The following is a 26,015-nucleotide window of genomic DNA, read 5'->3' as shown; positions in this document are numbered from 1 at the left end:
GTAAGTTCTGCCATTCTGCATGCATGGCTTCCCCGACTACAAAACTGCGTAGTGAAGCTGAAAGCAGTAAAATACTGACTCTGCCGTACAGCTCTTCTGTCAAACCATTGTTGCATGCAACAAGATGTGCTTTTATTCAGATCCTCTCAGCCTGGTTAACTATTAATAGAGGAACGATGGGTTATGAAATTCTGCCCACTGTTTTCGCAGAGAAAACTTAGAGTACCCCAAACAGTGTTGGTGTATAATTCTTCCTGCTGTGTATCTGGAATAAGGGCTTATTTCAAATGGTCCTACACTTTTCAATAAAGGCAAAGAGCCTAAGAAGTCCCTTTTTTAGAGTCACATGAAGAAAACACTGAGATGCCAGGCCAGCCCAGCTCAGCCTGGCTAGGGATTTTGGACTAGAATTTGACCCAAAGCATGCAAAAATTAAAAATTAAAAAAAAAAAAAAAGACTATTCCACAATGCAGTGCTTTGTTGTTGTTTAGTGGCTTCAGTCATATCTGACTCTTTGCAACCTTCTGTCCATGGGATTCTCCAGGCCAGAATACTGGAGTGGGCTGCCAGGCCCTCCTCCAGGGGATCTTCCCGCCCCAGGAATTGAATCCATGTCTCTTCTGTCTCCTGCGTGGGCAGGCAGGTTCTTTACCACTAGTGCCACCTGGGAAACCCCATGCAGTGCATAGCAAAGTGAGTCAAAAATTATAAAGCCAAGGAAGAATTTGCAGAATTAACATAAAGATCATCACTCCCTTCCTAATAATACTTTCTTATAAACAAAGAAGCAAAATCTCCTTTCTGGAATGCATGACCAGTGAATCATCAGCCTTGGGAGTGGGCCCCATGCGTGTGTTGTGAAGGGACAGAAAGGCTTTATTTACTAAAAGACTGATGAGGTGTCACCTTTTTGGGTTCAGGCAGCATGACTCTGGATCTGATTAGGTGCATCTGTGTTTCCTGAGAAGATAAATACAACTTTATTAGGATCCATGATTACATGATATTATTTATCACTCAGGCCAAGGGCCATCTGGCAAAGAGAGGAGACCTCAGTGAGAGACAGGCAGGCCAGGGAGGCTTAGTGCGGAAGTGGTGGTAAAAAGGCTGGGAAGGAGGGGACCCCTGAGGGGTCCCCTGGGGAATCAGGAGCTACTTGAGTGCCTTTACTTAATATGGTCAACACCACAGAGCAGATCCAGGGGCCTATCACCGTCAGCTCAAGAAGATAAGTTTGACTTAATCCATTGATTTGCTCTGGGCCAGCCTGACAAACAGAATTATGAAAAGGGAGACATTCTAGCATGGTGTTAGATCATGACTGTTTTCTGAGGATCAGTGTTTTCTAAATGACACCCCCCATATGTCTATGGAAATCTAGATAACTGGAGATAAGGCTGGGTCTGAGTTAGCTCCTATTCAGTCAGTAATGTCGTGTCCAACTCATTGCGTCCCCATGGACTACAGCACCCCAGGCCTCCCTGTCCTTCACTATCTCCCGGGTTTACTCAAACTCATGTTTAATGAGTCAGTATGCCACCCAACCATCTCATTCTCTGTCGCCCCCTTCTCCTCCTGCCTTCAGTCTTTTCCAGCTGCTGCTGCTAAGTTGCTTCAGTTGTGTCCGACTCTGTGCGACCCCACAGATGGCAGCCCACCAGGCTCCCCCGTCCCTGGGATTCTCCAGGCAACAACACTGGAGTGGGTTGCCATTTCCTTCTCCAATGCATGAAAGTGAAAAGTGAATGTGAAGTCGCCCAGTCGTGCCCGACTCTTAGCGACCCCATGGACTCCAGTCTACCAGGCTCCTCTGTCCATGGGATTTTCCAGGCCAGAGTACTGGAGTAGGTTGCCATTGCCGTCTCCGAATCTTTCACAGCATCAGGGTCTTTTTCAGTGAGTCGGCTCTTTGCATCATGTGGCCAAAGTGTTGGAGTTTCAGCTTCAGTATCAGTCCTTCCAATAAATATTCAGGGTTGATGTCCTTTAGGATTACATTTAGGTTGATGTCCTGGTTTGATCTCTTTGCTGTCTGAGGGACAGTTAGCTCCTACTATATGAAATGTTGACCACAAGATCACCCCAGTGCTTTTGTTTTTCCAGAGGACCTATAAAAGAGGTCACAGTGGAATTTTGCTTCTTTTAAAATGAATAGGGAATAATTTTTGCTTGAGGCTCTAGAACATAAATGTATGATTTGTGGATGAAGTTTCCTTTTTTTTTTTTTTTAAATCGTACTAGCAAATCAGTTGGATCATTCCAGCTGTGCCAGAGGCAGGATCTGACAGCTTTTCCTGAGCTCATGTGGTTCTAATCAGCTCAAGAAGAAAAGCCACCTTGGTGCCAGTTTGAAAGGGATTTTTAGTTTGTAGTAAGTTAGACAACTTGATAAACACAAAAACTTTCTCAATTCTCACTAATCCAGGGCTGTTATTTTTATTTTGGGATTCTAGCTTTAAATAATGGAGAGAAATGAGAGACTGTTTTAGTCTATTTTACAAAATCCCTTTCGTGGAGAAAAACAGAAATAAGCATGATGTAAGTTACTTGATACCGGCTTTGCAGATGCCTCAACAGTAAAGAATCTGCCTGCCAATGCAGAAGACACGGGTTCGATCCCTGGGTGAGGAAGATCCCCAGGAGAAGGAAATGGCAACCCACTCTAGTGTTCTTGCTTGGACAGTCCCATGGAGTCCAAGGGAGCCTGGCAGGCTACAGTCCATGGTGTCACAAATAGTAGGACATGTCTAAGCATGCATACACAAAGTTATTTGATACAGAAGTCCTTAAAAAATAGTTAGTTGTCCCTTGAAAAGAGATAGATACTCAACAAACCCATGAGCCCAGGAGAACATTCATAACAATATGCTCAAACTATAAAGAGAAGAAACCGAGAGAGAGGAATATTCATGTGGATCATGTTTTTAGTCTTACTCCATGATATGGTCTGAGTACTTTTAAAACATAACCTGGCATCTTCTCTTTAATTAATCTCAAAGTTTATTTTTGCTGTCCAGACTTTTTGGTAGAGTAGCCTATGTGTGCCTACTGAGCTCAATGATCACATCATAACATTTCTAGAACGATGTCCTTAAAATTGGGCAATAGGAATTAATCTTTTTTTTTTTTTAATTTCTAAGTATTTATTTTTGGCTACGCTGGGTCTTCATTGCTGTGCTCAGACTTTCTCCAGTTGTGCTGCACGGGCTTCTCATTGCGTTGGCTTCTCTGCAGAACGTGGGTTCTAAAGCACAGGCTCAGTAGTTGTGGCACACAGGCTTAGTTGCCCCGTGGCACGTGGGATCTTCCCAGACCAGGGATTGAACCTGTGTCCTCTGCATTGGCAGGCAGATTCTTAACCACCAGAGTACCAGGGAAGTCCAGGGATTAATTTTTATTTAAGGATCTCGAAACACTGAAATGGCCTTGTCTTAGGTTTTGGAGGGTAAGCGTGAAGACCAGGGAGGCTGAGTGTGTAAATTTCCCAGATGCCCTTACAGTCTTGGCTGGTCCCAGGCATAACTGTGGACGCCTCTGCTGCTGCATGAGAACATGCTCTTTCAAGCTCCGAAGTCTTGCTTTCAGCTGCTATGGCTCAGCTCTGAGAAAAACCAAGAAGCTGTCACTAGCGCTGTCCCACCTTCCAAGCTACAGATACCTTTGAGTTACAGACTGTGCTTTGCAGGACAGGGCTGACCCCGCATTTGTGAGAAGCTATCAGAGACTAGGAGAGACTTAGATCTTCCTGGTTGAACCATTCCAGCCCTGCTCATCTGACCATTTTTGTCTCTAAGCGTCAAAATATCATCTGCCTCTAATTGTGAAGGAAATGGCTAATATAGTTCAAAGAAAAATGTGGTGGGCTTATGTTTTAGAACATGTGACTTTTTACATTACCTATGTATTTTATGCCCAAAGACGGGATGCTCAGCTCGATTGACTATCTTTTTAAAAAACCACCTGGTCTCTTGGTTTGTGCTTAGTGACAGGCATACAAGAAATGTCCTACTTGTAGAGAAAACCTCCCCACCCCACCCCCAACCCCCTTCAAATCCGACGAGCTCTTGCCAGAGTGCACAACCATGGCTCTGCACGCAGTGACCAACAGAGGGATTTCAGTGTTCCCGGGGAAAACTGTGTCCACAGAGATAGACTGATGATTGAAAGGACATAAAGGAAGCCTGTGTCTGTGGCAGCAACATAACTCTCTTAGTAAATCAAAACAAATCAGTCCAAGTTTGCCTTCAGAAATATGGAGGAAAAAAGAGAACATGCTCTCTTCCTGTTGGGCCGTTTTACAAAATCAAAGCCAAAGATTCTAAATAGTGAGTTACTTGTGCCTTCAAAAGAAGGAAGCAGTCTAATTCAGTTTGAAGAGGAGATGAAGAACACATCTCAAAAGCGGTCTTTTAGCAGACTATTGCACAAAAGGACGTTTTAGAGGTTTGCATATGCATTGAAAAGCTGCAGTACTTGGTGTATTCAGGTAAGTATAGAATCAATAGGAAATGGTGAGATCATCGGGGAGTTCACACTGGACATTCACACAGCTGGACAAAGAGCTTCATTATCACCATGGTGATATGGGGATGCATCTGCGGCAAGGCTCACCCTGCATCCCCACCCCCGCGCTTGAGCTACCTTCATCAATGGCTGCAGAGAATGGGGAGCAGGGAAGTAGGGGGGCTTTCTGCTAGAAACTCAAAAATTATTTTCGACTTCACTAATGTGGAGAGCATGGAAAGCTGGGGGTGTGCTAGAATCGCACTTTTGACTTAATACCACAGTTGGGTGCTTAGCTATAGCCACTGGTTTTCTTTCTACATTCACAAAACTGGCAGATGAAACATGAAAAAGAATACTGACTCTTTAATCTCTGCTTCTCCACCTAAGGCCCAAGGCAGGCTGACAGGGAACTTCATTCTGGAAACAGGATTTTTTTTTTTTTTTAATTCTGGATTACTTTTTCCTCTGCTTTTGAAAACTGTGGGCTATAGGGGAATGAACCTGACATAGACTTAAAACAAGAACAAGTTTCTTTATCTAAAAAGTTATAGTCCTTGATGCTTACAGGAAGGTCATTTTCAAAACCCACAAGAGAAACAGCGTTAGAGCCAGGAACAGTGCACTAAGTGCTTTATTTACTTGCAATAGAGACAGTTTTTCATTTAGAACTGCTCACAGGATCAAGCAAGGCTTTGATGCCATGCAGACTTTCCTATAGATTTTGCAATTAGTGAGCTGGATGTCTTAAATAGCAGGCATCCACAAATTGGTTTTTAGTTTTTTTGTAAATTTATGTGCCGAGCAATATTTGGTCAAGTTTAACAATATTTGATACTTAATGTGAGTTAGAGCTTAAGGACAGAAGGCCGTGCGTGTGTGGATGGTCTGTGAATGACTGTGCATCATCTATGGATTTTCCCCCTAATACCCTAATGACAGGCCCTGCTTCAATCGCTATCTGTGTGATTTATAACCTCAGAAGAGGTTTTTTTTTCCTGTACCACCGCCAATGGATAGATTTTTATTAACTGTTAATATCGAATCATGCAGAAAACTTTTCATTGACTGAAAACATGTCAATTAGTAAAATTTAAAAAATAAATTCCCCTTTTGTTGATTGTAATGTGCAGAACTGGAGACCAAGGCTTTAACATGGAGAGGATCATGTTCTAGGACTGGAAATCAAAGTGATGGTTGGCAAGAATGACATCTGAGATCTTAGATTTTTTTTTTTTTTTTGGTTTCAGTCCAACCAGGGAGTTTTAGTACTCTCTATTCCTGCTCTTCTTGACCTGGGACACTTAAGAATACAGTATTTTTTAGCCCTCATACCATCTTTTTGGGTGGGGATTTCTTATATAAGGAACACTGAACTCTTCAGCATGGAATTAAGGTTTGTGACCAGGAAATCAGGGAAACAGTGAATTTATTCACTCATCCAAGAAATGATGTTGCTGAAGGTGACTTTGGTGCCAACACTGGGGGACAGCAAAGGAAGCAGAGCCTGTTGCCCACCTGTCCTGTCTGAGTCTCAGTTGGTCTCAGAAATTTCGTTTCCCTTCCCGGGCACTGACTGAGGTTTGGAATGTGATGAAACCACGGACCGCGAGATTCAGGGGGAAGTCTCTCAACCGTGGGAGACTGTTGAAAAAGTTTTCTGTCTTCTGAAAGTAAGGATTTGCCTCTCTTTGCCTTTAAACAGGAGACAGATGCTTATCAGTCACTTTCACTAATAAGTTTATCACAAGGATGACTCATGGAAAGTGGAGGCCCGTGAATACACAGCGGGTCCATCCTGGCTTGGGTGAATTCTTCACTTCCTTTAAAAATGCAAATGAAGTACTGGGATGTAGGGAGACCTACAGAAAGGTAAACGATGAGGTGAATCTTGTAGTCAGGTTTGTTTTATGTCCCTGGCAGATCCTGTGTTTCAAGATAGAGTTACTTCACTAAGTCTACTATCTCTACCAAGAAATGTCTAAGTGGTGAGGCATAGGTATGGAGAGACGAGTGTTCCATAAAATTGGGACTATTTAAAGGAGCTTAGGCACATTTCACCTGTTCACCTGTTCTGTTAAATTGTCAGAAATCCTGGTGCTTCATTGTGAAAACATTACGGATTCTCCTAGGTGCGCTCATCATTGATTGTCCTCTGAATAGCAAATCTGCTGCTGCTTTTTGAGTAAAAGGACTCTCATTTGGGGCTCTATGTGTGGTGGGCTTCCACCATGCCTCAGGGAGATAAACCTTGATTGTTTAAACCAGCCATGGTAATTCCGTCCAGTGCGTGGCTGAGGCTGGGGCATTTGATGAAGCGCTGGACAATGAGACTTTCCTGGAGAGCCTCCAGGGATATTTTCTTTCAGAAAATGAACAGAAAGTAGCAGCTGACCCTCTCCTGACTTTGGACACTGTCCGATGAGGCACATTCATTGGCAGTGCTACAGTTGTCCTTTGATCATGGAGGGAAAGTGAAGATGATTTACAAAGAAAGTTTATGTCATTTTTACTTGGGTTTTCTATTACTTCCATAGGTGGGTTCTGGCGCCGCCCCAAGAACTCAAGGAGGCCAGAGAGGGGATGGGCGTTCACAAAGAGGTTCAAATCACCTGCTCCTTAGTCAGCCCTATATTAATGGGAAAACATTGTATGCTCAACACATACACAAATTAAATCCTGTGTTGCTCATTTGTGTTTTAATTGAAAATTTTGAAGGTTTTTTTGGGAGGTATGCAGGGTGTCATTAAATCTATATTTCAAGCAAAATAATTAAAAAAATACAATGTCATCTTGTCCTTAATTTTGTAAGAAGTAATAGAATTAGTTTTATTTAGGGTACTTGAGTTTGCTTAAAATGGATGATTTAGAAGTTTTTTTGTTTTTTTTGTTTTTGGATAGTGCTTTACAATAGCAATGGGCTCATTTCTCTCAAATATCAGGTGTTTCTTTTTATGATAATAAAAAGCAGCTACTAATTGAAATAGTAATAAGGAAAACCCCAGGAATCCATGTTAGAATTGTATTCAGTTCAGTTCAGTTCAGTCACTCAGTTGTGTCCGACTCTTTGAGACCGCATGAATCACAGCACGCCAGGCCTTCCTGTCCATCACCAACTCCCGGAGTTCACCCAGACTCACTTCCATTGAGTCAGTGATGCCATCCAGCCATCTCATCCTCTGTCGTCCCCTTTTCCTCCTGCCCCCAATCCCTCCCAGCATCAGAGTCTTTTCCAATGAGTCAACTCTTCGCATGAGGTGGCCAAAGAACTGGAGTTTCAGCTTTAGCATCATTCCTTCCAAAGAAATCCCAGGGTTGATCTCCTTCAGAGTGGACTGCTTGGATCTGAATTGTATTAGAATGTATCAGTGAAATCGAACATCTGACTTCCTCTCTCGGTAGAGAAAAGATCGTGGGTTGTATTTTGTGTCCTCTCATGTGCTCTTTGAAGCCTGGGATGCCCTTACCACCTGCTCTTCCCCACCCCCACCCCTGCCATATCTCCTGCCTTCTTGGCTTCTCGCCACCACGGTTCAGCGTCTGGGGAGAGTGTGCTTCCTCTGGAACGTCTCATCCTCCTTTGGTTGCCCCCACCTCTGGGGCGCCTGTGTTTTGTTTATACAGCATAATGTAATTGTCTTCTCTTTATGCCACCTTTTCAAATTGGGCCATTTTCATGCTGTCTTTTCTACTAATATGTAAGCTTCTTGAAGGTGAAGACCCATATCTTAGGCATTTTTGAAATTTTATAGCAATACTGCAAAACTTTGTCTGTAGTTCAGTTCAGTTCAGTCACTCAGTTGTGTCCGACTCTTTGCGACCCCATGAATTGCAGCACGCCAGGCCTCCCTGTCCATCACCAACTTCCGGAGTTCACACAAACTCACATCCATCGAGTTGGTGATGCCATCCAGCCATCTCATCCTCTGTTGTCCCCTTCTCCTCCTGCCCCCAATCCCTCCCAGCATCAGAGTCTTTTCCAATGAGTCAACTCTTTGCATGAGGTGGCCAAAGTACTGGAGTTTCAGCTTTAGCATCATTCCTTCCAAAGAAATCCCAGGGCTGATCTTTAGAATGGACTAGTTGGATCTCCTTGCAGTCCAAAGGACTCTCAAGAGTCTTCTCCAACACCACAGTTCAAAAGCATCAATTCTTTGGCGCTCAGCTTTCTTCACAGTCCAACTCACACATCCATACATGACCACTGGAAAAACCATAGCCTTAACAAGATGGACATTTGTTGGCAAATAATGTCTCTGCTTTTCAATATGCTATCTAGGTTGGTCATAACTTATCTTCCAAGGAGTAAGCGTCTTTTAATTTCATGGCTGCAATCACCATCTGCAGTGATTTTGGAGCCCCCAAAAATAAAGTCTGACACTGTTTCCACTGTTTGCCCATCTATTTGCCATGAGGTGATGGGACCAGATGCCATGATCTTTGTTTTCTGAATGTTGAGCTTTAAGCCAACTTTTTCACTCTCCACTTTCACTTTCAACAGGCTTCTTAGTTCCTCTTCACTTTCTACCGTAAGGGTGGTATCATCTGTATATCTGAGGTTATTGATATTTCTCCCGGCAATCTTGATTCCAGCTTGTGCTTCTTCCAGCCCAGCGTTTCTCATGATGTACTCTGCATATAAGTTAAATAAGCAGGGTGACAATATACAGACTTGACGTACTCCTTTTCCTATTTGGAACCAGTCTGTTGTTCCATGTCCAGTTCTAACCGTTGCTTCCTGACCTGCATATAGGTTTCTCAAGAGGTAGGTCAGGTGGTCTGGTATTCCCATCTCTTTCAGAATTTTCTACAGTTTATTGTGATCCACATAGTCAAAGGCTTTGGCATAGTCAATAAAGCAGAAATAGATGTTTTTCTGGAACTTTCTTGCTTTTTCAATGATCCAGCAGATGTTGGCAATTTGCTCTCTGGTTCCTCTGCCTTTTCTAAAACCAGCTTGAACATCTGGAAGTTCATGGTTCACGTATTGCTGAAGCCTGGCTTGGAGAATTTTGAGCATTACTTTACTAGCGTGTGAGATGAGTGCAATTGTGTGGTAGTTTGAGCATTCTTTGGCATTGCCTTTCTTTGGGATTGGAATGAAAACTGACCTTTTCCAGTCCTGTGGCCACTGCTGAGTTTTCCACATTTGCTGGCATATTGAGTGCAGTACTTTCACAGCATCATCTTTCAGGATTTCAAATAGCTCAACTGGAATGCCATCACCTCCACTAGCTTTGTTCATAGTGATGCTTTCTAAGGCCCACTTGACTTCACATTCTAGGATGTCTGCCTCTAGGTGAGTGATCACACCATCATGATTATCTTGGTTGTGAAGATCTTTTTCGTACAGTTCTTCTGTGTATTCTTGCCACCTCTTCTTAATATCTTCTACTTCTGTTAGGTCCATACCATTTCTGTCCTTTATCGAGCCCATCTTTGCATGAAATGTTCCCTTGGTATCTCTGATTTTCTTGAAGAGATCTCTAGTCTTTCCCATTCTGTTGTTTTCCTGTATTTCTTTGCATTGATCGCTGAAGAAGGCTTTCTTATCTCTTCTTGCTATTCTTTGGAACTCTGCATTCAGATGCTTACATCTTTCCTTTTCTTCTTTGCTTTTCGCTTCTCTTCTTTTCACAGCTATTTGTAAGGCCTCCCCAGATAGCCATTTTGCTTTTCTGCATTTCTTTTCCATGGGGACGGTCTTGATTCCTGTCTCCTGTACAATGTCACGAACCTCCATCCATAGTTCATCAGGCACTCAGTCTATCAGATCTAGGCCCTTAAATCTATTTCTCACTTCCACTGTATAATCATAAGGGATTTGATTTAGGTCATACCTGAATGGTCTAGTGGTTTTCCCTACTGTCTTCAATTTAAGTCTGAATTTGGCAATAAGGAGTTCATGGTCTGAGCCACAGTCAGCTCCTGGTCTTGTTTTTGCTGACTGTATAGAGCTTCTCCATCTTTGGCTGCAAAGAATATAATCAATTATATAACAATTATAATAACTGTCTGTAGTAAATACTCACAAATGTTAGATGACCTTGAACAGGGAAAATATGACTGTCCTATTCACACACCAAGTACCTAGACAAATATTAACCTGGGGAAAAAACTGATGTTTGCTTACAAGTTGACAGTTACTACCATCTCTACCCTATTAACTTTCTCTGCTGATACTCAAAACTTTATATGCTTATAAAGAAGTTGAACTCTTAATCGAGTTACCACGCTTGTTTGATTTGAACACTGATTGAGATGCCCTCAGAGCCATTTGACTATTCACATTTTTACTACTATTAATAAAATTCACCTCTTGGAGGGAGAATAAATGAACTCCTTAAGATCACTAGTTGATCTGTATTTTACTCCATGTAAAACAATGCCTTCTAAATACCAGTGAGGTCAGTACTTCTCAAACTTTTACATGAATGTGAGTCAGCGAGGGATCCTTTGTTAACTGCATGTTTGGTCTCAGTAAACCTGAGGCTTGGCCTGAAATTTGGCATTTCTAGAATGCAATGGAGCACCCAGCTGGTGGGCAGGCCCTTGCTGGTCTCTGTTCTCTCTGTGTGCCTGACCTGGGACTTAGAAACCCAAATCAGCACTTGCCAAAAAAAAAAAAAAAAAAAATGGTGTAAAGTAATAATACTAATTCGCTCCTGCATAAAAGCCTGACTTAATTTTGTCTCCGTGTGACAATCTTTTTAGTTAATGGACAGGCTAGGCTGACTTGGCTTCTGAAAAAAGGCAGACGTGCCAGCTATTACGAGCATTTCCTTTCATGTGAATTTTCATATTCATATGGAAGAAGAGGAAAAAACTCATTTGCTTTGGCGGGGGGAAAGTCCAGCCAGTGATCAGGTGGCAGCTAAATCCCTGAAGACCCAGCCTTGGAAAAATCCAAGATCAGAAAATACATCCCCTGTGCCATCTGCACGTGGCCCACCCAGCAAACTCTACACCTTCCCTCCTTCCTTCACTGGAGCCTTCCTCTACTGCAGGCAATGGCTGCATACCCAAATCAACAATTCAATTCCCCCTTTGTTTGTGTGGCAGATGACAAATGCATGCAGGGCATCTTGTGTTTCCTAGGCAGGCAGGGCACTTACTTTGATTGATGCTCGGTTGTGGAAAAAAATGAGCTGGGAAGGAATTACAATGGAGGGCCTGCAGACTGGAAGGGGGTATACTAATTAGTCCTGCATTAAGCAGTCGGCTTGCATTTGGCGATGAGACGCCTTCAGGAGGGAAGTGTAGGGGTTATTGATGCAAAACAGCATGGAATGCATTATGCCAGGTAGCTGTGTATTCGTTTTGTTCGGAAGTATAGAATTTTGTAATTAAGAAAGAAACAGGCTACTGTATTTTTTTTTAACACCTCCCCAATGCATTGGGTAGGTGGTGCTTTTTAACTTTAATGATCTCATAGACAAGCTGGAAGTCCTCCTCTCTTTCTGAAATAACCCTGCCAGAGTTTTCTCATCCTGGGCCCAGTTCTAGGAAGGGAAAACTGACGCCACTTCTATACTTTCGAGCTCCTTTTTCCTCCCCTAAAGCTCCACTGTGCAGAGCCTTGAGCCTTGCTGCTGGGACGCATTGTAATGAAGAGAAAGGAAGTTTTCCCCTCAGGCCACTCTTTCCAGGTTTTAAGAGTCGTTGCTGATGTGACCCGGGAAGAACCCTAAGGATATCTCAAGGCAAAAGGAGCATCTTCTGTAGACGGGGACGAAAGCACAACACGAGGCATGTTTCTCTGGATGGCACTAATGGTTTGCCCTTCCATTTACTGGACTGTAGGCAGAGGCACAGCAGGGGAGGGTCGAGCCATTCCTATAGGTAGGGGGAGTGTGTGACTCCAGGCTGACATGGCACTAAGGACCGCAGCCCACCAGGCAGGATTCTCTAGGCAAGAATATTGGAGTGGGTTGCCATGCCCTTCTCGAGGGGATCTTCCCAACCAAGGGATAGAACCTGAGTCTCTTATATCTCCTGCATTGGCAGGCGGGTTCTTCACCACTAACGCCACCTTGGAACCCTGGAAAGCTTCAGGGTGATAGACAAAGGGACTCAAATCATTGCTAATGTGGATGATTTAAAGTTCAAACTTTAAAATGTTGATTTGCTCAATTTGGCCTGAAGAATCAATGAAGCTGGGTTCAGTGACTCCAGTGAGGTGGCATAAAGAAGGAAGTATCACACAGGTCTTTGGCACAGTGTGACGGAAGAGGACCTAAACTCCCGTGATTTTGTCATTTCACTAACCCACTGTATTGGCGTATATAATACAATTCTTAGTGATTCTTCATGTTGGAACCCAGCGACCTCTCGGGTGTCTCACGTGAACCCAGTGGCAGAGTAAATGGTCCAGAGATTTTTGGTTCACTTTATCAGAGGTGTCAAATCCTGGTGCAGCTGAGATTTCCTTTTACTTTTCTTATTCTAGAAACAAGCTCATCTATAGATTTACAGTTGCCTATGCTAGGAAAATAGATCTGAGTGATAAAGATAGCATTTTGAGTTATCAAAGGCTGTCAAGTCTTTTTTTTTTTAAAGTTTTATCCATAAACTGGAGCAGAAGACAGATCTCAAAATATCAGAAGTAAGATCAGATGACTACAACCTGCCTTTCATGGACAGAGCCAGGAATTGTGCCAATAGCTTTAGGAGGAAAAGCTAAATAGTTAATGTGGTTTATTTTTTAACCATCCCTTTGTTTTAGAATTCTATCTTATTCTTGAGCTGATTCCATGTCACCATGACCTTCTCCTGCCAAGAAGGCACAGTTGAGGCATCGTTCAGTAATAGCCTAGGGCTCTGGACAAGCAAGATGCTGTGCTGGCTTTTTGCCTTTTCTTCCAGTGTTTACACAACCAAGACTTATTACATGCTCTGTCATTTTGTTACTGGGCTGGCTTTGGTTTGAGAATTAGGTAAACATCAGACATTCCATCACACAGTTTTAGACTCAATCTTACTTTATAATGATGTTAATGTTTATTGTACAAAGCGAGATGCATTTGTATATTTTAGCATTTTATTTCAGTCACCGAATGCAAAAGCTGACACTGGCATCGGTTTGATTTGTGTGTGTGTGTGATTGAAGATATTAAGCACTACAAGAACGCTGAAATCTCAATCTGATTAGGATCAAAATTCTTCAGGATCAAAACACTCCTTTTTCCTCCCCCTACAGTTTTACTAATTGTGTGCTACTTGACATTGTGGAGTTATTCCACAGCGTGATAGCTAAATATGTGAAGTGTATTTTACTGTGCTGAATTACCAGCTCATTCTATTTGTTTTTCATGCGTTTAAGGTTATTAAAAGAACTTAAAATTAGAAGTCATGTGTATAAGAGTTGAAAGACTGAAGTCAATCATTGTTAGCAGACAAAATCATAAAGCAATAGCCAGTATGTCAATATCAAGTAATGAAAAAAAAAATCACAGAATTTGAAAGCATACCTTCTGTGTTTATTAGTTGGCAAGATACCAGGAAAATTAGGATACTAGCACAATACTGAATGGTGGACGGAGTTGTTTATTTTCAGCACGCTCAAATTATTCCAGGTACTGAAAACGAGATAAAAGTAGATCGGAAAGGATGGCTTCAAATGTATTTGTTGGAGACCTTTGCTTTATGGGAAGAAATGAACTGCCCTGGCTCACTGTTCCTGAGGAATTGTATTTCTTCAAGCTGTAAATCAAATCCCAGAGAGATAGCATGACGTTTTCCAAATAATAACGGAGGATGACAAAGTTCTTTTTTGTCAGCATCAGGTTTCTGAATTTAGACCTCGATTAAGATTCCAGAATGGAAAAGCACCCCCCCACCCCAAATCCACATACACGCACATGGTCTATGACTGTGTCTTACAAACATGCATTCATTTTAAAAGTCTGAATCTCTGGCATATCTGCATCACAAAATGTACTCACAGCTTCCTCCAAAGATCCTGATTTTTCTCCATTTTCTCTAAATTCCCAGCTACAAAGAACCCAATGTTTCTTTTCAGGAAACAGCATCATTTTTTTCCCCTCAATTAATTGAAGAACCATCTGCTCCTGTGATACCCGACACCCATTTGTTCTCAGCAACAAGTGGGCTCCCTAAATCCCCGAGGAGCCATACCAAGGCACGCACTCAGGGTTGGGAGTAGAATCTGCCAGAGCTGCCTCGCAGCCAGCCTCTTCCCAGAGACACAGCACATACAGAGCTTGACACTGACCCCGTTCCCACGCCAGTGCTGCTAATGCAGGGTTCAACACACAGCGCGAGGTGCTCACACTCTGAGACTCCGGCTAGCTTACTGTCTCTCCATCATGCTTCTGAAGATCGCAGTTTGAAACGAGTCAACAACTGCAAAGGGCCGGAGAGAGCTCAAACAGCTGTCCTCAACCATGGCCAGAAAGGGAAGACAACGTTAACACAGAGGCCACCCGGCTGATCCTACTACATAAAAGCTTCCGTTTCAAGCTGGACCATCTCATTTGTGTCCCCTGGCACGCATTTAAAACCAGAGTTCAGAACTGGGTTTAGAACCTTCTAGGAATGTAGATGGCAGAGCCCGCATCTTCTAGGAAGAGTCTACGGAATGGTCATAAAAAGGACCTCTCAATGGAAAAGAGAGCTTCTTCCTAAGAGGGCCACGGTGCCTCCCGATGGGACTTGAGATCCCTTGCGCTCACAGTGAAAACAGCCCCTTGAAGTATGATGAGGGAAAAGTACATGAGGATGCTGGTGTGTGAGTCACTGTGTGGACCCAGCGGAGCTCTGCTGGCCCGGCTTTGCTTAAACACCCACAGAAGGTGCCTTGGAGGTGAGCCTGCTGGTCAGGAGCCGGGAACCAGACTCAAAGAGCTGAGATGACTTTGGCCCTTCCAAGAGACGGGACATGGAGGTACCCGCCTCTCTAAATAACCCTCTTTGTAGAAATACAGTGAAAAGTCAGCACCTTTGAGAGCTGCAGTATCCACACTCTGCCCCTCCCCTCCCCCTCCCCATCCCAGGTCTGTGGATAGTCAAGTAGGAATTTTTATGAGGCTCTGGCCTAGCTGAACTTGTCTTTTCCCACGTCTATTTTGAAACGGATACCACAAATTTCAGAGTGGAAGTAGCTCTAGAAAATGAAAGGGTCGAGAAGGCACTTAAGACAAAGGTCCCCCCATTACATCATGGGAGAGAGCACACAGGAGACCACGAAATCCGGGGTGAGCACCTACAGATCCAGCAATTTCTCCGGGCCCCGAGATCCAGCTTTCAATCTAATTCCAATACAAGTTGAAGTGATTTATGTCTCACTTTTTCTCACTGTGCACTGACAGTCATCTCAAATGTGCAGGAGATGTGAAGGGAGAAATTGGCATGGAAACCAAAAAAAAAAAGCATCCAGGAGAGAGGACCCCAGCTGGGCTGTCCCCGCGCACCGGAGGTACTTACAGTCCAAGTGACTGTGCCTGATGCCCTCGACATCTTCGGCATGGATGAAGTGGTAGCATCTCTTCCCTACAATGTCTACGGGGGTCAGATCCATATAATCACTAATCCTACAAAGAGAAGAATACAGGCTGGAAATCAGAAGCAAGGGAAATATACAAATAGTTCAGTGACTTAGAAACAGATCTACTGACAATTTTCCTTGTACCAGGGTACCTGCGAGGACTTGGCACTGAGGGAAAACCCCTTTTAGATAAAATTAATTTTCTTTAACATGTAACAGTCCTTTTCTGAAGCCAGAAATGCGCTGGATCAAGCAGTTGTGTTGAAATAATTAACTAGGTTTTTCTTTTTTTCTTTAGTTTCGGAATATGCATTTAGACAACATAATTCCATGAAATTATTGAGAATCAGTAACAATACGAGATCCTCATTAGAGGCTAAGATAATTCAAGGTTACATAATAAAATAAAAACATGTTATGTTTATACCAAATGATTAGAGACACCTTTCATTTAAACAGATTGGTCTTCTATTGGGTATTTCCATGAAAAAAGGCTTCGACTGCTTCTTGGCACAAAATCCAAATTGGCATTTCAAGGGATATAATTTAAATGCTGAGACATACAGATGCCTGGGGGTATTATCTTTTTTTGTCTGAGTCATTTGAGAGCTCAGCTCTCACTCCTAGCCCTTTTAACTGGGACTTTGTGGTGGATTCCACACGCAAACTTTTAAACCATTTCGGCAGCTCTGCTGGGCTTGTGCTCGACTGTACGTGTGTGTAAGCCTCTGTCATTGATTGTCCAGATGCCAATGTCCTCAGGCAGGAGCACAGAAAAATAGAACAAAAATTGGAAAACACGTTGGGGGGTGTGGAATCTGCCTGGTTTACACAAACGTGCTGAAATGTTGCTTCTCTTCCTCCCCGTCCAAGTTCAGGTTCATTTTCGTCCGTCCCAGAGAGAATTTATCTCTTGTTTAATTGATTCTCTTTACTGCCCCTGTGCTTTTTATGTTTTATGATTTATCAAATATTAAGTGAATCTTTAGCTATGACACCTTGAAGAAACCCGTGAGAGCGCTGCAGGGGGAATGAAATCTGACCCCCAAAGGCAAGGAAATAAGAAACCAAACCAAACCAGGATAATATGGGATATAATGAAAATACCCTACCCAGGGAGTGAATTTCTCAGTGTCTAGCAATTTAAATCATATCTTTGGCCAAAATAGAATTCTTGGAGTGTTTTCTCACGAGTCCTTGGTTTTTTGGTATAAAACAGATCAGCTGGTGTTTTCCTGAAACCATTAGTTGCTTTCCAAGCACAGTTCACACCCCCTTTCTGCAAACGAGTGAATAAGGATGTCATTAAAGGCCCTCATTCCCTCCATGGTGTTTCTGGAATTTGCTGGATCCTCTGAAAGCATCAGAGGTTGGCTTTGCCCAAGGCTGTCCCGGGATTCTGAGGAGAGTCCAGGAGAGGCCCCTGTTTTCTAGTTAGCAATTCCCTAAGTAAACAATGAACCCTGGGGAAAGGCACCCGGTTCTTTAGGGAAGAGAGTTCTTTAGTTTACTTTTTATTTGAATGAAATCCTTCAAAACAATGGAAACACTTCTATGTACTCCCAGAGCCTATTATCAAGGTGAATGTGATGAGCTCCGTGTTCAAAGACCTCTTCATCTATGTGTAGAAAACCCTAGACCAGTCTGACAACCTGTATATCAGGATCAAAATCCTGATGACAACCTATACTCTGAGACCCAGTTTCCTCATCTGTGAAACAACTTCAGAGGCTGGTGAGGGTACTAATGAATGAAATGATGTGAATGTAGCATGGTGCTGGGCACACAAGATATGCTGTTCTCTCAGATTAAATATGCAATTACTTCTAACGGGTCCTTTTAAATAATTACTGTCATCTTCAGTAGGGAAATAATGCTGTATTATACTGGCTAATAAGGGGTTGTGGAAAAAAAGACATGTTTTAATGGGAGGAAAGATACATGAAGTAGGCCATAGAAAGTGATCTCAATTACTAGAGTGGCACCATCAGGCACCCAAGTCCATGGAGTGCATCAAAAGAATTAATCAACCTGTGACCACAGGCCTGAGAATTAAGTGATGGCTTAAGGATTTCTGGGAGCTAGGTAAATGAGATGAGGCTTCATTTTTTTTTTTTTTTTTTTTTGGTGGTGGTGAGTGGTGCTCGTAGAACTCTCAATCAAGGGAACTGACATTTGTTTTCAAAGACGCAAAGCTATAGTTCATGCTTTGACTGTCTGCCGCCTCCCTGGGTATCCAATGTTGTACATTTTAAAACAGAAGAGACTGCTTTATGGGCTGTATATTCTCTTTCATGGGTGCACACATATGAAAGATCCCCACAGTGGTTATTTGGACCGCTTCCATACCATTTAACCTGGCTTCTGAAGAGAAATTAGAGACAGGGAGCGCAGGGAGGTCCTGCAGAGAGAGCTAGGGTGTTTGAGTCTGACAGATAGAGTTCAAGTCTTGGCCTCAGTCAAGACACTTACCCTCTCTCTCTAAGCTGACACTGCCTGGCACTGGTGGATATGGGCAACACCAGCCTCCAGAACTGTCCTGAAGCTTCAATGAGATAGTGCTTTCAATGTGCTTCGCACGCCGCCGAGGGTGTAGGAAGTGTTCAATAAATGTTAGCACTCCCTACTATTCCTGGCCAACTCTAGCTACTCATTCTGCTGAACTCATCTTCCTGATTCTCTGTGGCCATTGAAGAATGCCTTGCACATAGCCAGGTAGGTGTATAGTCATGGTGATAAGAATTTTAATAAATACTCTCAAAACTTGACAAATAGATTGAACTACTCATTAGATAATAGTGACAGGCTCATGATATCTTCTCCCTGCCTGAACACGCTAAAGCTTGGGTGGGTTATCTCTTCCCAGTGAATCCTTTCCTCTGAATCAAAGCCTGACTGGGAAGGGCAGACATTTCTAGTTTGATCCCAACATCTTTAGCGCTTCCCAATGGACTGGATGTGGGCACTGCCTGTCTTCTTCATGTCTGGGCCCGGGAGACAGATCACTTTCCTAAACCACTTGATCACCTGTTCTTTTGTTCCCACCCCCGCCCCCCAATCCTGTCCCCAAGGAGGAACAACACTGCCAAGCTTCCTTTCCACAGCCACACGTGAGCACCTCCCCTCCACCCCCTCCTCCTGCCCCGGGATTCTCTCTTCCTCACATCAGCCTGATGATAGACTGGTGACTTCTAGGTGAGAGGTCTGAAGGGGCACTGTCCCATCTCCTTGTCCCTTGCTTTGTGCCTAATGAAACAGTGAACTTCTTAACCAGAGGCTAAAAAGTCCTTTTGTAAAAGCTCAGTGTGAGGAAGGGCTGCCAAGTCACTTATATGATGGGTCATCTTTCTTTAATCTATCCAAGTGAAATCCTCAGGCTTATGAAGTGTTATTGAAGAGTTCTGCAAATTTCTTTTTTGTCTTTTTTCCTCTAGGGAATCTCAAATTCTTATTTGTTCTCTACATGCTTTGTGGACTGAATGTTTGTGTACTTCCTAAATTTGTCTATTGAAGTCCTTACACCCCCACTCCTACCTTGGGATAGTATTTGGAGGTGGGACCTTTGAGAGTAATTAGGTTTAAATGAGGTCATAAAGGTGGAGCCCCCATGATGGGATTAGTGTCCTTATAATACGGAGAAAGATCAGAGCTTGCCCTCCCGTATATGAGAACATAGCAAGAAGCCAGGAAGACACCCCCGACCCTGCACCCCCACCTCCCACCCCTACCCCAGCCTGCCACCAAAGGAACCTCGTCAGCCTGCACCTTGATCTTAGACTTCTCGGCCTCCAGAACTGTGAGAAATGTCTGTTGTTTGAGCCACCTGGTCTATGGGGATTAGTCCCAGCAGCCTGAGCTGACTAGGAGAAGGTACTCAATGCCCGTGTGAACACTGCCCATCATAAGGCTGGGCCCTTGCAGTAGTCAGGAAGGGGGTCTGGCTGAGGCATTAGGAGATAGCTCTCGCTGCATTGTTTTGCCAAGAATGTCTCAGTCCTGCTCTCTCCTTGGGTTCTCAGCCAAAATGGGTCTCAGTTACAGCATATGGATGCCTGGGTATCCTAATTCATCCCATTGTTGTCCCTAATGTAAATCAGGGCAGTGATGTAAATTTCAAATAAAAAGCATGGTTGGTGTCAGTCCAAGCAGCCATTAAAAATAAGATCAGGATTTATAATGAGCCTCATTGGGAGAGTAAAATCCTTCAGACTGCTGAAAACACCGGCCCTTACCAATGTGCAACATACAACAGGGCAAATGAAAACAAAAACGAAGTACCTATTTTCACAGTAAATGATATTGAGGTCCATATTTACTCGAGTGACGAACATATGGCAGTCAATTCTGACTTCATTGATCGTAGGGGGAGGCAGGGCATGAGCCACAACCACGAGCCCCATGATTTGGCTGGGGACGGTCCTCCCGTGGGACAGTGACACCCTCAGTCGTAGCCGGCCCGTTATGTGAATCACCTGGAATAGAACATTAAGTACAGGACACAGTCAAATTTACATCCGGGCTGTAACAGTACTTCTTTTGAGAAATGCAGAATCGCATCTGGAATAATGAATGTTAGCTTGAATCTGGTGTAATCATAAGGGCTGTCAAAGTGCCCTCAGTGTCCTCAAGGCAAGAGACAAAAGAGAAATAGTCTTGTACTCTGAGCATTTCTCAGGGCAGCATTATTACTGTGCTATTGCTATTTTTCAGGACTTATTTTTTTTTTCAGGTTTAGAGGAAGTTCACAACCAGATAAAAGGATAAAGTGAGCCCTGAGCTGCAAACAGAAATGTTTGCATTTTCATCCCTTACTAGTGGACGATATGTGTCCTTCTCCACATTTCTACTGAACGGGATTCCATGGACGTCTCTCTTCAGAAGTGTGGCTCAGAGCTTTCCTTCATTCTCAAAAAAGCCAAAGACTCCAGTGATTAAGAGATTCAGTGACAATGACATGAATGTGTCCTTTTGAGCATAGACATTCCATGTTAGGCAGTGCTGAGTTACCTGCACATGTAACACCAATCTTTATCACAATGCCCTCTGGGATCAAAGGTCAGAGGACCTCAGCGTATGATTTGTTCTTTGAGCTCTTAGGGCAGTAGATCAGGAAGGCTTGCACCATTTTGGTGACAGCTCTGAAGTACTTGCTCAGAAACAGGAGGGAGAACAGTGTGCTGCGATTTTTGGTTTCTTAGACAAAGTATGCCATGGATAGTCCTGGCCACCCACCCAGAACCAAACAAAGTTGGTTCATCATCTTCACATTATTTTCAGTGATACGTTTTTATAAAGCCATCTTTTGAAAAAATTCCTTTGTTTATGAATTGAACACAGGAGATGAGTCACAATGTGAGTTTCCTTAAATAATGTTTTGGGAAAATGAAATCATAAAAAGATGGAAAGAATGAGGATTTGTGTGGCCCTGCTTCTGGGTGACGGAAGGCACGTGTGTATATGTATGTGTGTGTGTACCCTAGTTGGGTTCCTCGTGCCCTGTGACAGCGTGGAGTACCCTCCAAACCAGGTTGTAGAAGTACTTGCCACCATTCCCTGTACCTTGGAGCTCAGTTTTGTAGCTGGTCGAGTTTCTGCGTTTGGTTTGCCTCTCCAAATGCACCCGTGAGCACCAGAGACACCTTTTGAGAGTCTCCTTTTCCCTCTTTGTCGGAGGAAACTGAAGTGGGAAGTGGGTCTCTGACCTCCCTGGAGCGATAAGAACTAGCATCTGCTCTCCTTCCTAGGGACTAGGCTGGTAATTCCTTTTTCATTGTGTTTTTAAGTTATTCAGTCTTCCAAAAGCAAAGCCACTCTGCTGTCAGTCAGGAAGCAGGATCAAAGCTTATGGGGCCGCCCTTCGGAGTCCTGGCTGTTCTAAATGTACTCTTCCCTGTCCTCCTTCATGTTTGAGCCCAGAGCTGTGGATCTGGAAACCAATGAGGAGGATTATTTAGGTTATTTTAGGAGCAGCTTTTTGACCACCCACATTGAAGTTGACTAAATTCATGCTTAATGCACCTTTGCTTTCAGCTTTGGTCAGACGAGCTGCTTTATGAATATTTGAAAATGTTCCTAGAGGCAAGGATGCTAAAACATCATCACAGACACATATTTTTGCAAGACCTCATTAACTAATAAAGAAATAGCTAAAAGAAATGGGATTAGCTTCACAGGAGGGGTGTTAACAGTCCCTGGTCCTCCTCCCAGCTAGGCTTACATAGATGCTCATTTATCATTATCTGTCTTGTTTTATCAGGAACACTCAGCTTCTTGGAAAAACACAGATCTATAAATGCTCAGGAAAACTCACACCCAGAAATGATATGTTAAATAAATCCCCACTTGGTATTCTCTTCCAAAGCAATTTAAAGGCATCTGGGATAGCAGACATTTGAGGAAGCCAGGCAGGCTACTGGGGAGCTGTGTGCATGTCAGAGCCACCCGCCTCTGATCTCCTCCAGCTTTGCTCATGGCCACTGAGCTGTTGAAAGGGGTCAAAAGTTGGGTTGGGCAGGGACCTAGGTTTGCTATCTCCTGATTTTGTTCTCCTGGAGAAAGCCACTCTACCTCACTGCATCTCTTTCTTTTCTGTGAAATGGGGATAATAATGACTATTCTGCAGTTAAGTCATGAAAGTCAAAGGAGGCAGTTGTGGTAAACACTTTCTAAATCGTAAAGAAGTATAAAAATTTTCATTATAATTCTGTTTGCCCTTAAAAACAATAAGGATAAGGACTGATGATACATTTGATCTTGACCACAGGCCAAATAAGTAATTATTGCTTTAAAGGATCATGCCATTTGTATTTGGGAGAAAAACTGGGAGAGTCTATTTTAGGTCATTCTCCTTTTCAGTTTTTAAGTGAGGAAAGTGGCTCTGTAACATTCCTCCCCTAACCAGAATCATCGGGCTTGGAAATGGCAAAGAGAGCTTAGAATCCATGTTTCCAGGTTGTGTTTGCCCCTGGAGAAGGAAATGGCAACCCACTCCAGTATTCTTGCCTGGGAAATCCCATGGGCCGAGGAGCCTGGCAGGCTACAGTCCATGGTGTTGCAGAGTTGGACATGACTGGGTACTTGTCAGCACCAGGTTGTGTTTGAGCGTCATTTCAACTTTGTTATGCTTTTATACGTTTTAAGTGCATATTCATATTGCACCAAAACATTAGAAGTTTATACCAGATGCCAATTTACTGCCTTAAGTAAACTGTATATGAACCTTTGAAATGATTTCATATATGGCAGAAGCCCAAATTATTTGAAAAGTCTGAGAAACTATACAAACTAGGAAGGGAAAAAAAACCTAAGAAAATCGCCAATGCAATAAACAAAGCAGTTGTCAAGAAATGTCAAAGAACATCAGAGTGTGTTTGTCTGAGTGTATGTTCATCTGGGGGTGGGGGAGAGTGAGGTTGAAGAGAAGAAAAGATATGTTAGGTCGTGTAATTAATTTTGGGGTTAAATTATGGTATTTCCCCCAAATCCATTTCATAAGGCCAACAATTTTTTTTCCCTCCCATTGTGAGAAGTTATGTTTAGATTTTAGAAACATGGCGAGAACATGTATCAAACAGTTTGTTTGTTTGTTTTACTTTGTAGTTGCTTTGAAGGCCTGAGGCTGGATAAAAAGTATTATCAGAAGATCTGGGTTCATATCCTAGCTCTGGCACTGCATAGTCATGCAACTATGATGCTCAGGGAATTGAAATGACTTGCTTACTTTCAGGTCAGCATATTAGGGATTAAAAACCTAGTACAGAGAGTAAGTACTCTGTAAAGATGTCTTCTGTTTTCTTAATGAGGTCATCAAAGGGCGCTCTTTGGGTTTTTTAGTTTCTAAAACATATGCAAGGAGTCTTGATAGGTACCAGAGAGAAGACCAAGGTGGATCAAATGTAAACCAGTTCTCAAGAGTTTACAGACAATATACAGTGAGAGGAAACAAACAATTACTCTTAATATATTAAGATTGGGAGACGACATAGGGTCTGCTCGAGTGGTTTCTGCATTCTGGTTATATGACAGAATCTCCTGTGCAGTGTTGTTAAAGCATGGACTCCAAGGCTCCCTGCCCCAGAGATTCTAATTAGGTAGGACTGGGCTGGGGTCCAACATGTGTTTTTTAGAACATCAGAGGTGATATCTACTACAGGATAGTGTCTGGCTAAAGTGTTTGGACTTCTACCAGTGGTTCTCAACCTTACTACACATTGAAATCACCCAGGGAGTGGAGTCCCCACGTCCAAGCTGTATCCAACACCAGTAAAATATGGACCTCTGGGATATAGGGCTGCTGAGAGGATTAAGTAGAAATGTATACAAAGTGCCTGGGTATATGCCTGATACACAGTAGATGTTCAAAAAAAAAATACTATCTTCTTAAATAAAAAGTGTGCACCAAAGGAAAGGTATAGAATGAAATTTTGGGGATGTCAGGGTAGGCAGAAAATACTTTTGACTGAATGGATCTGGAAGGCTACATGAAACTGGCACTAAATTAAAACTGCCATAAGATATAATCATGGAATGGTAAAAGGGGTTCCAGATAGAGAAAAGGGCTGGAATATAAAGTACAATAGAAACAAATACAAAAGATAACCTACTGGAGACACCCAGGGAGCCAGGAGCATTTCAACGAGGGTTAGCAGAAAAGACCGGAGAAGGCAATGGCACCCCACTCCAGTACTCTTGCCTGGAAAATCCCATGGATGGAGGAGCCTGGTAGGCTGCAGTCCATGGGGTCGCTAAGAGTCGGACATGACTGAGCGACTTCACTTTCACTTTTCACTTTCATGCATTGGAGAAGGAAATGGCAACCCACTCCAGTGTTCTTGCTGGAGAATCCCAGGGATGGGGGAGCCTGGTGGGCTGCCGTCTATGGGGTCGCACAGAGTCGGACACGACTGAAGTGACTTAGCAGCAGCAGCAGCAGCAGCAGCAGAAGAGACAGAGATGGGGCAAATACTAGGTACAAGCAGTAGAAGTTGGTAATGGGACCTGGAGAGAAGCATGGTGATTTTGAGCCTGTGTCATAGAAGATGATGGTAGACCAAATGGTGACTGGGAATGCAGGAATTGCTGGCAAAGGGATGAAAAAGATTTCCCTGTGGACACTTAGTATTTGAGCAGCCTCGGGAGATGCTGGGGAAGGTGTCCTTCGATTGTTGGAAAAAGGGGTTGAGTGCTTAAGAGATGAGAGATGAAGGTATGGTTGAAGACTTGTTTGGTTGGTTGGTTGGTTTGTGCTTCACTTTGGTTTTTTTTTTTTTTTTTTTTGACGGGCGGTGATACTTAAAACCAAGCAATTCAATGGAATTACCAACAGAGAAAACATAGATAAGAGAAGAACACCAAAGGCATCCTCCCACCATGCCAGCCCTTTGAGTATCTGAAGCCTAAAGCAACTTAACTTCTCTAAATTGAATTTCTCTTACTCTATAATGATTACTTTTGCTTAAAAAGTGACCATTTCTGAAAACTCTAAGCCCCCTTTTTCTCCACCCACAATTCCATTCTGGCATAAATGCCAAGCTTGCCACATGGTCGCCAGGCCCTGTGGTAATATCCCAAAGAATGGGATGGCTTTTTTTGTACAGTTAAGCAGGTGAATGAGAAATGATGTTGAATACAAGTAGATAAACCTAAATACTAATATGATTTCAAGAACCGTGAAACCATAAAAATAATAATTTTAAAGTGAAAGGAATACTGTGGCTTAGAAATAACATTGAATTGGGAAACAGAACAATTGATCTCAGTTCTGGTTCTGGTGACCTGTGGCACGTCCTCTAGCTTGACCAAGGCAGCGTTTCCTCAGATATAAAAGGGAAGATAAGAGTCAGGTACTGATACCTAGGGTTCTGTCTAAGTTCTAGAGAATTCTATGACCTACTGCTCAGTAGAGGGGCTGTCACTGTGCTGTTAACCTACCTGCCACTCCCCTGATGGCTCCATGGTGAGGGCAGGAGCTTCCAAGGAGAGCTGCAAGCTAATCAATGCAGAGTT

General features: G+C 43.1%; 1 protein-coding gene across 7 annotated transcripts in view; it reads right to left on the bottom strand.

Moving 5' to 3' along the window:
• The window catches only part of NPAS3 (neuronal PAS domain protein 3), a 957,609-nt gene that overhangs the window by 12,141 nt on the left and 919,453 nt on the right, over positions 1-26,015 (bottom strand). For all 7 annotated transcript variants that reach the window (XM_070775448.1, XM_070775441.1, XM_070775442.1 and 4 more), the window contains 2 exons: positions 20,289-20,482; positions 15,950-16,056 (listed from right to left, as the gene is read on the bottom strand). In XM_070775448.1, the coding sequence (XP_070631549.1) occupies positions 15,950-16,056; positions 20,289-20,482 (301 nt within the window). The remainder of the gene's footprint in view (positions 1-15,949; positions 16,057-20,288; positions 20,483-26,015) is intronic.

Source organism: Bos indicus, chromosome 21 (genome assembly GCF_029378745.1).
Source record: "Bos indicus isolate NIAB-ARS_2022 breed Sahiwal x Tharparkar chromosome 21, NIAB-ARS_B.indTharparkar_mat_pri_1.0, whole genome shotgun sequence".
Taxonomy (NCBI): domain Eukaryota; kingdom Metazoa; phylum Chordata; class Mammalia; order Artiodactyla; family Bovidae; genus Bos; species Bos indicus.
The sequence above is the reverse complement of the archived record's forward strand: the minus strand, read 5'-3'. Positions and strand labels throughout refer to the sequence as shown.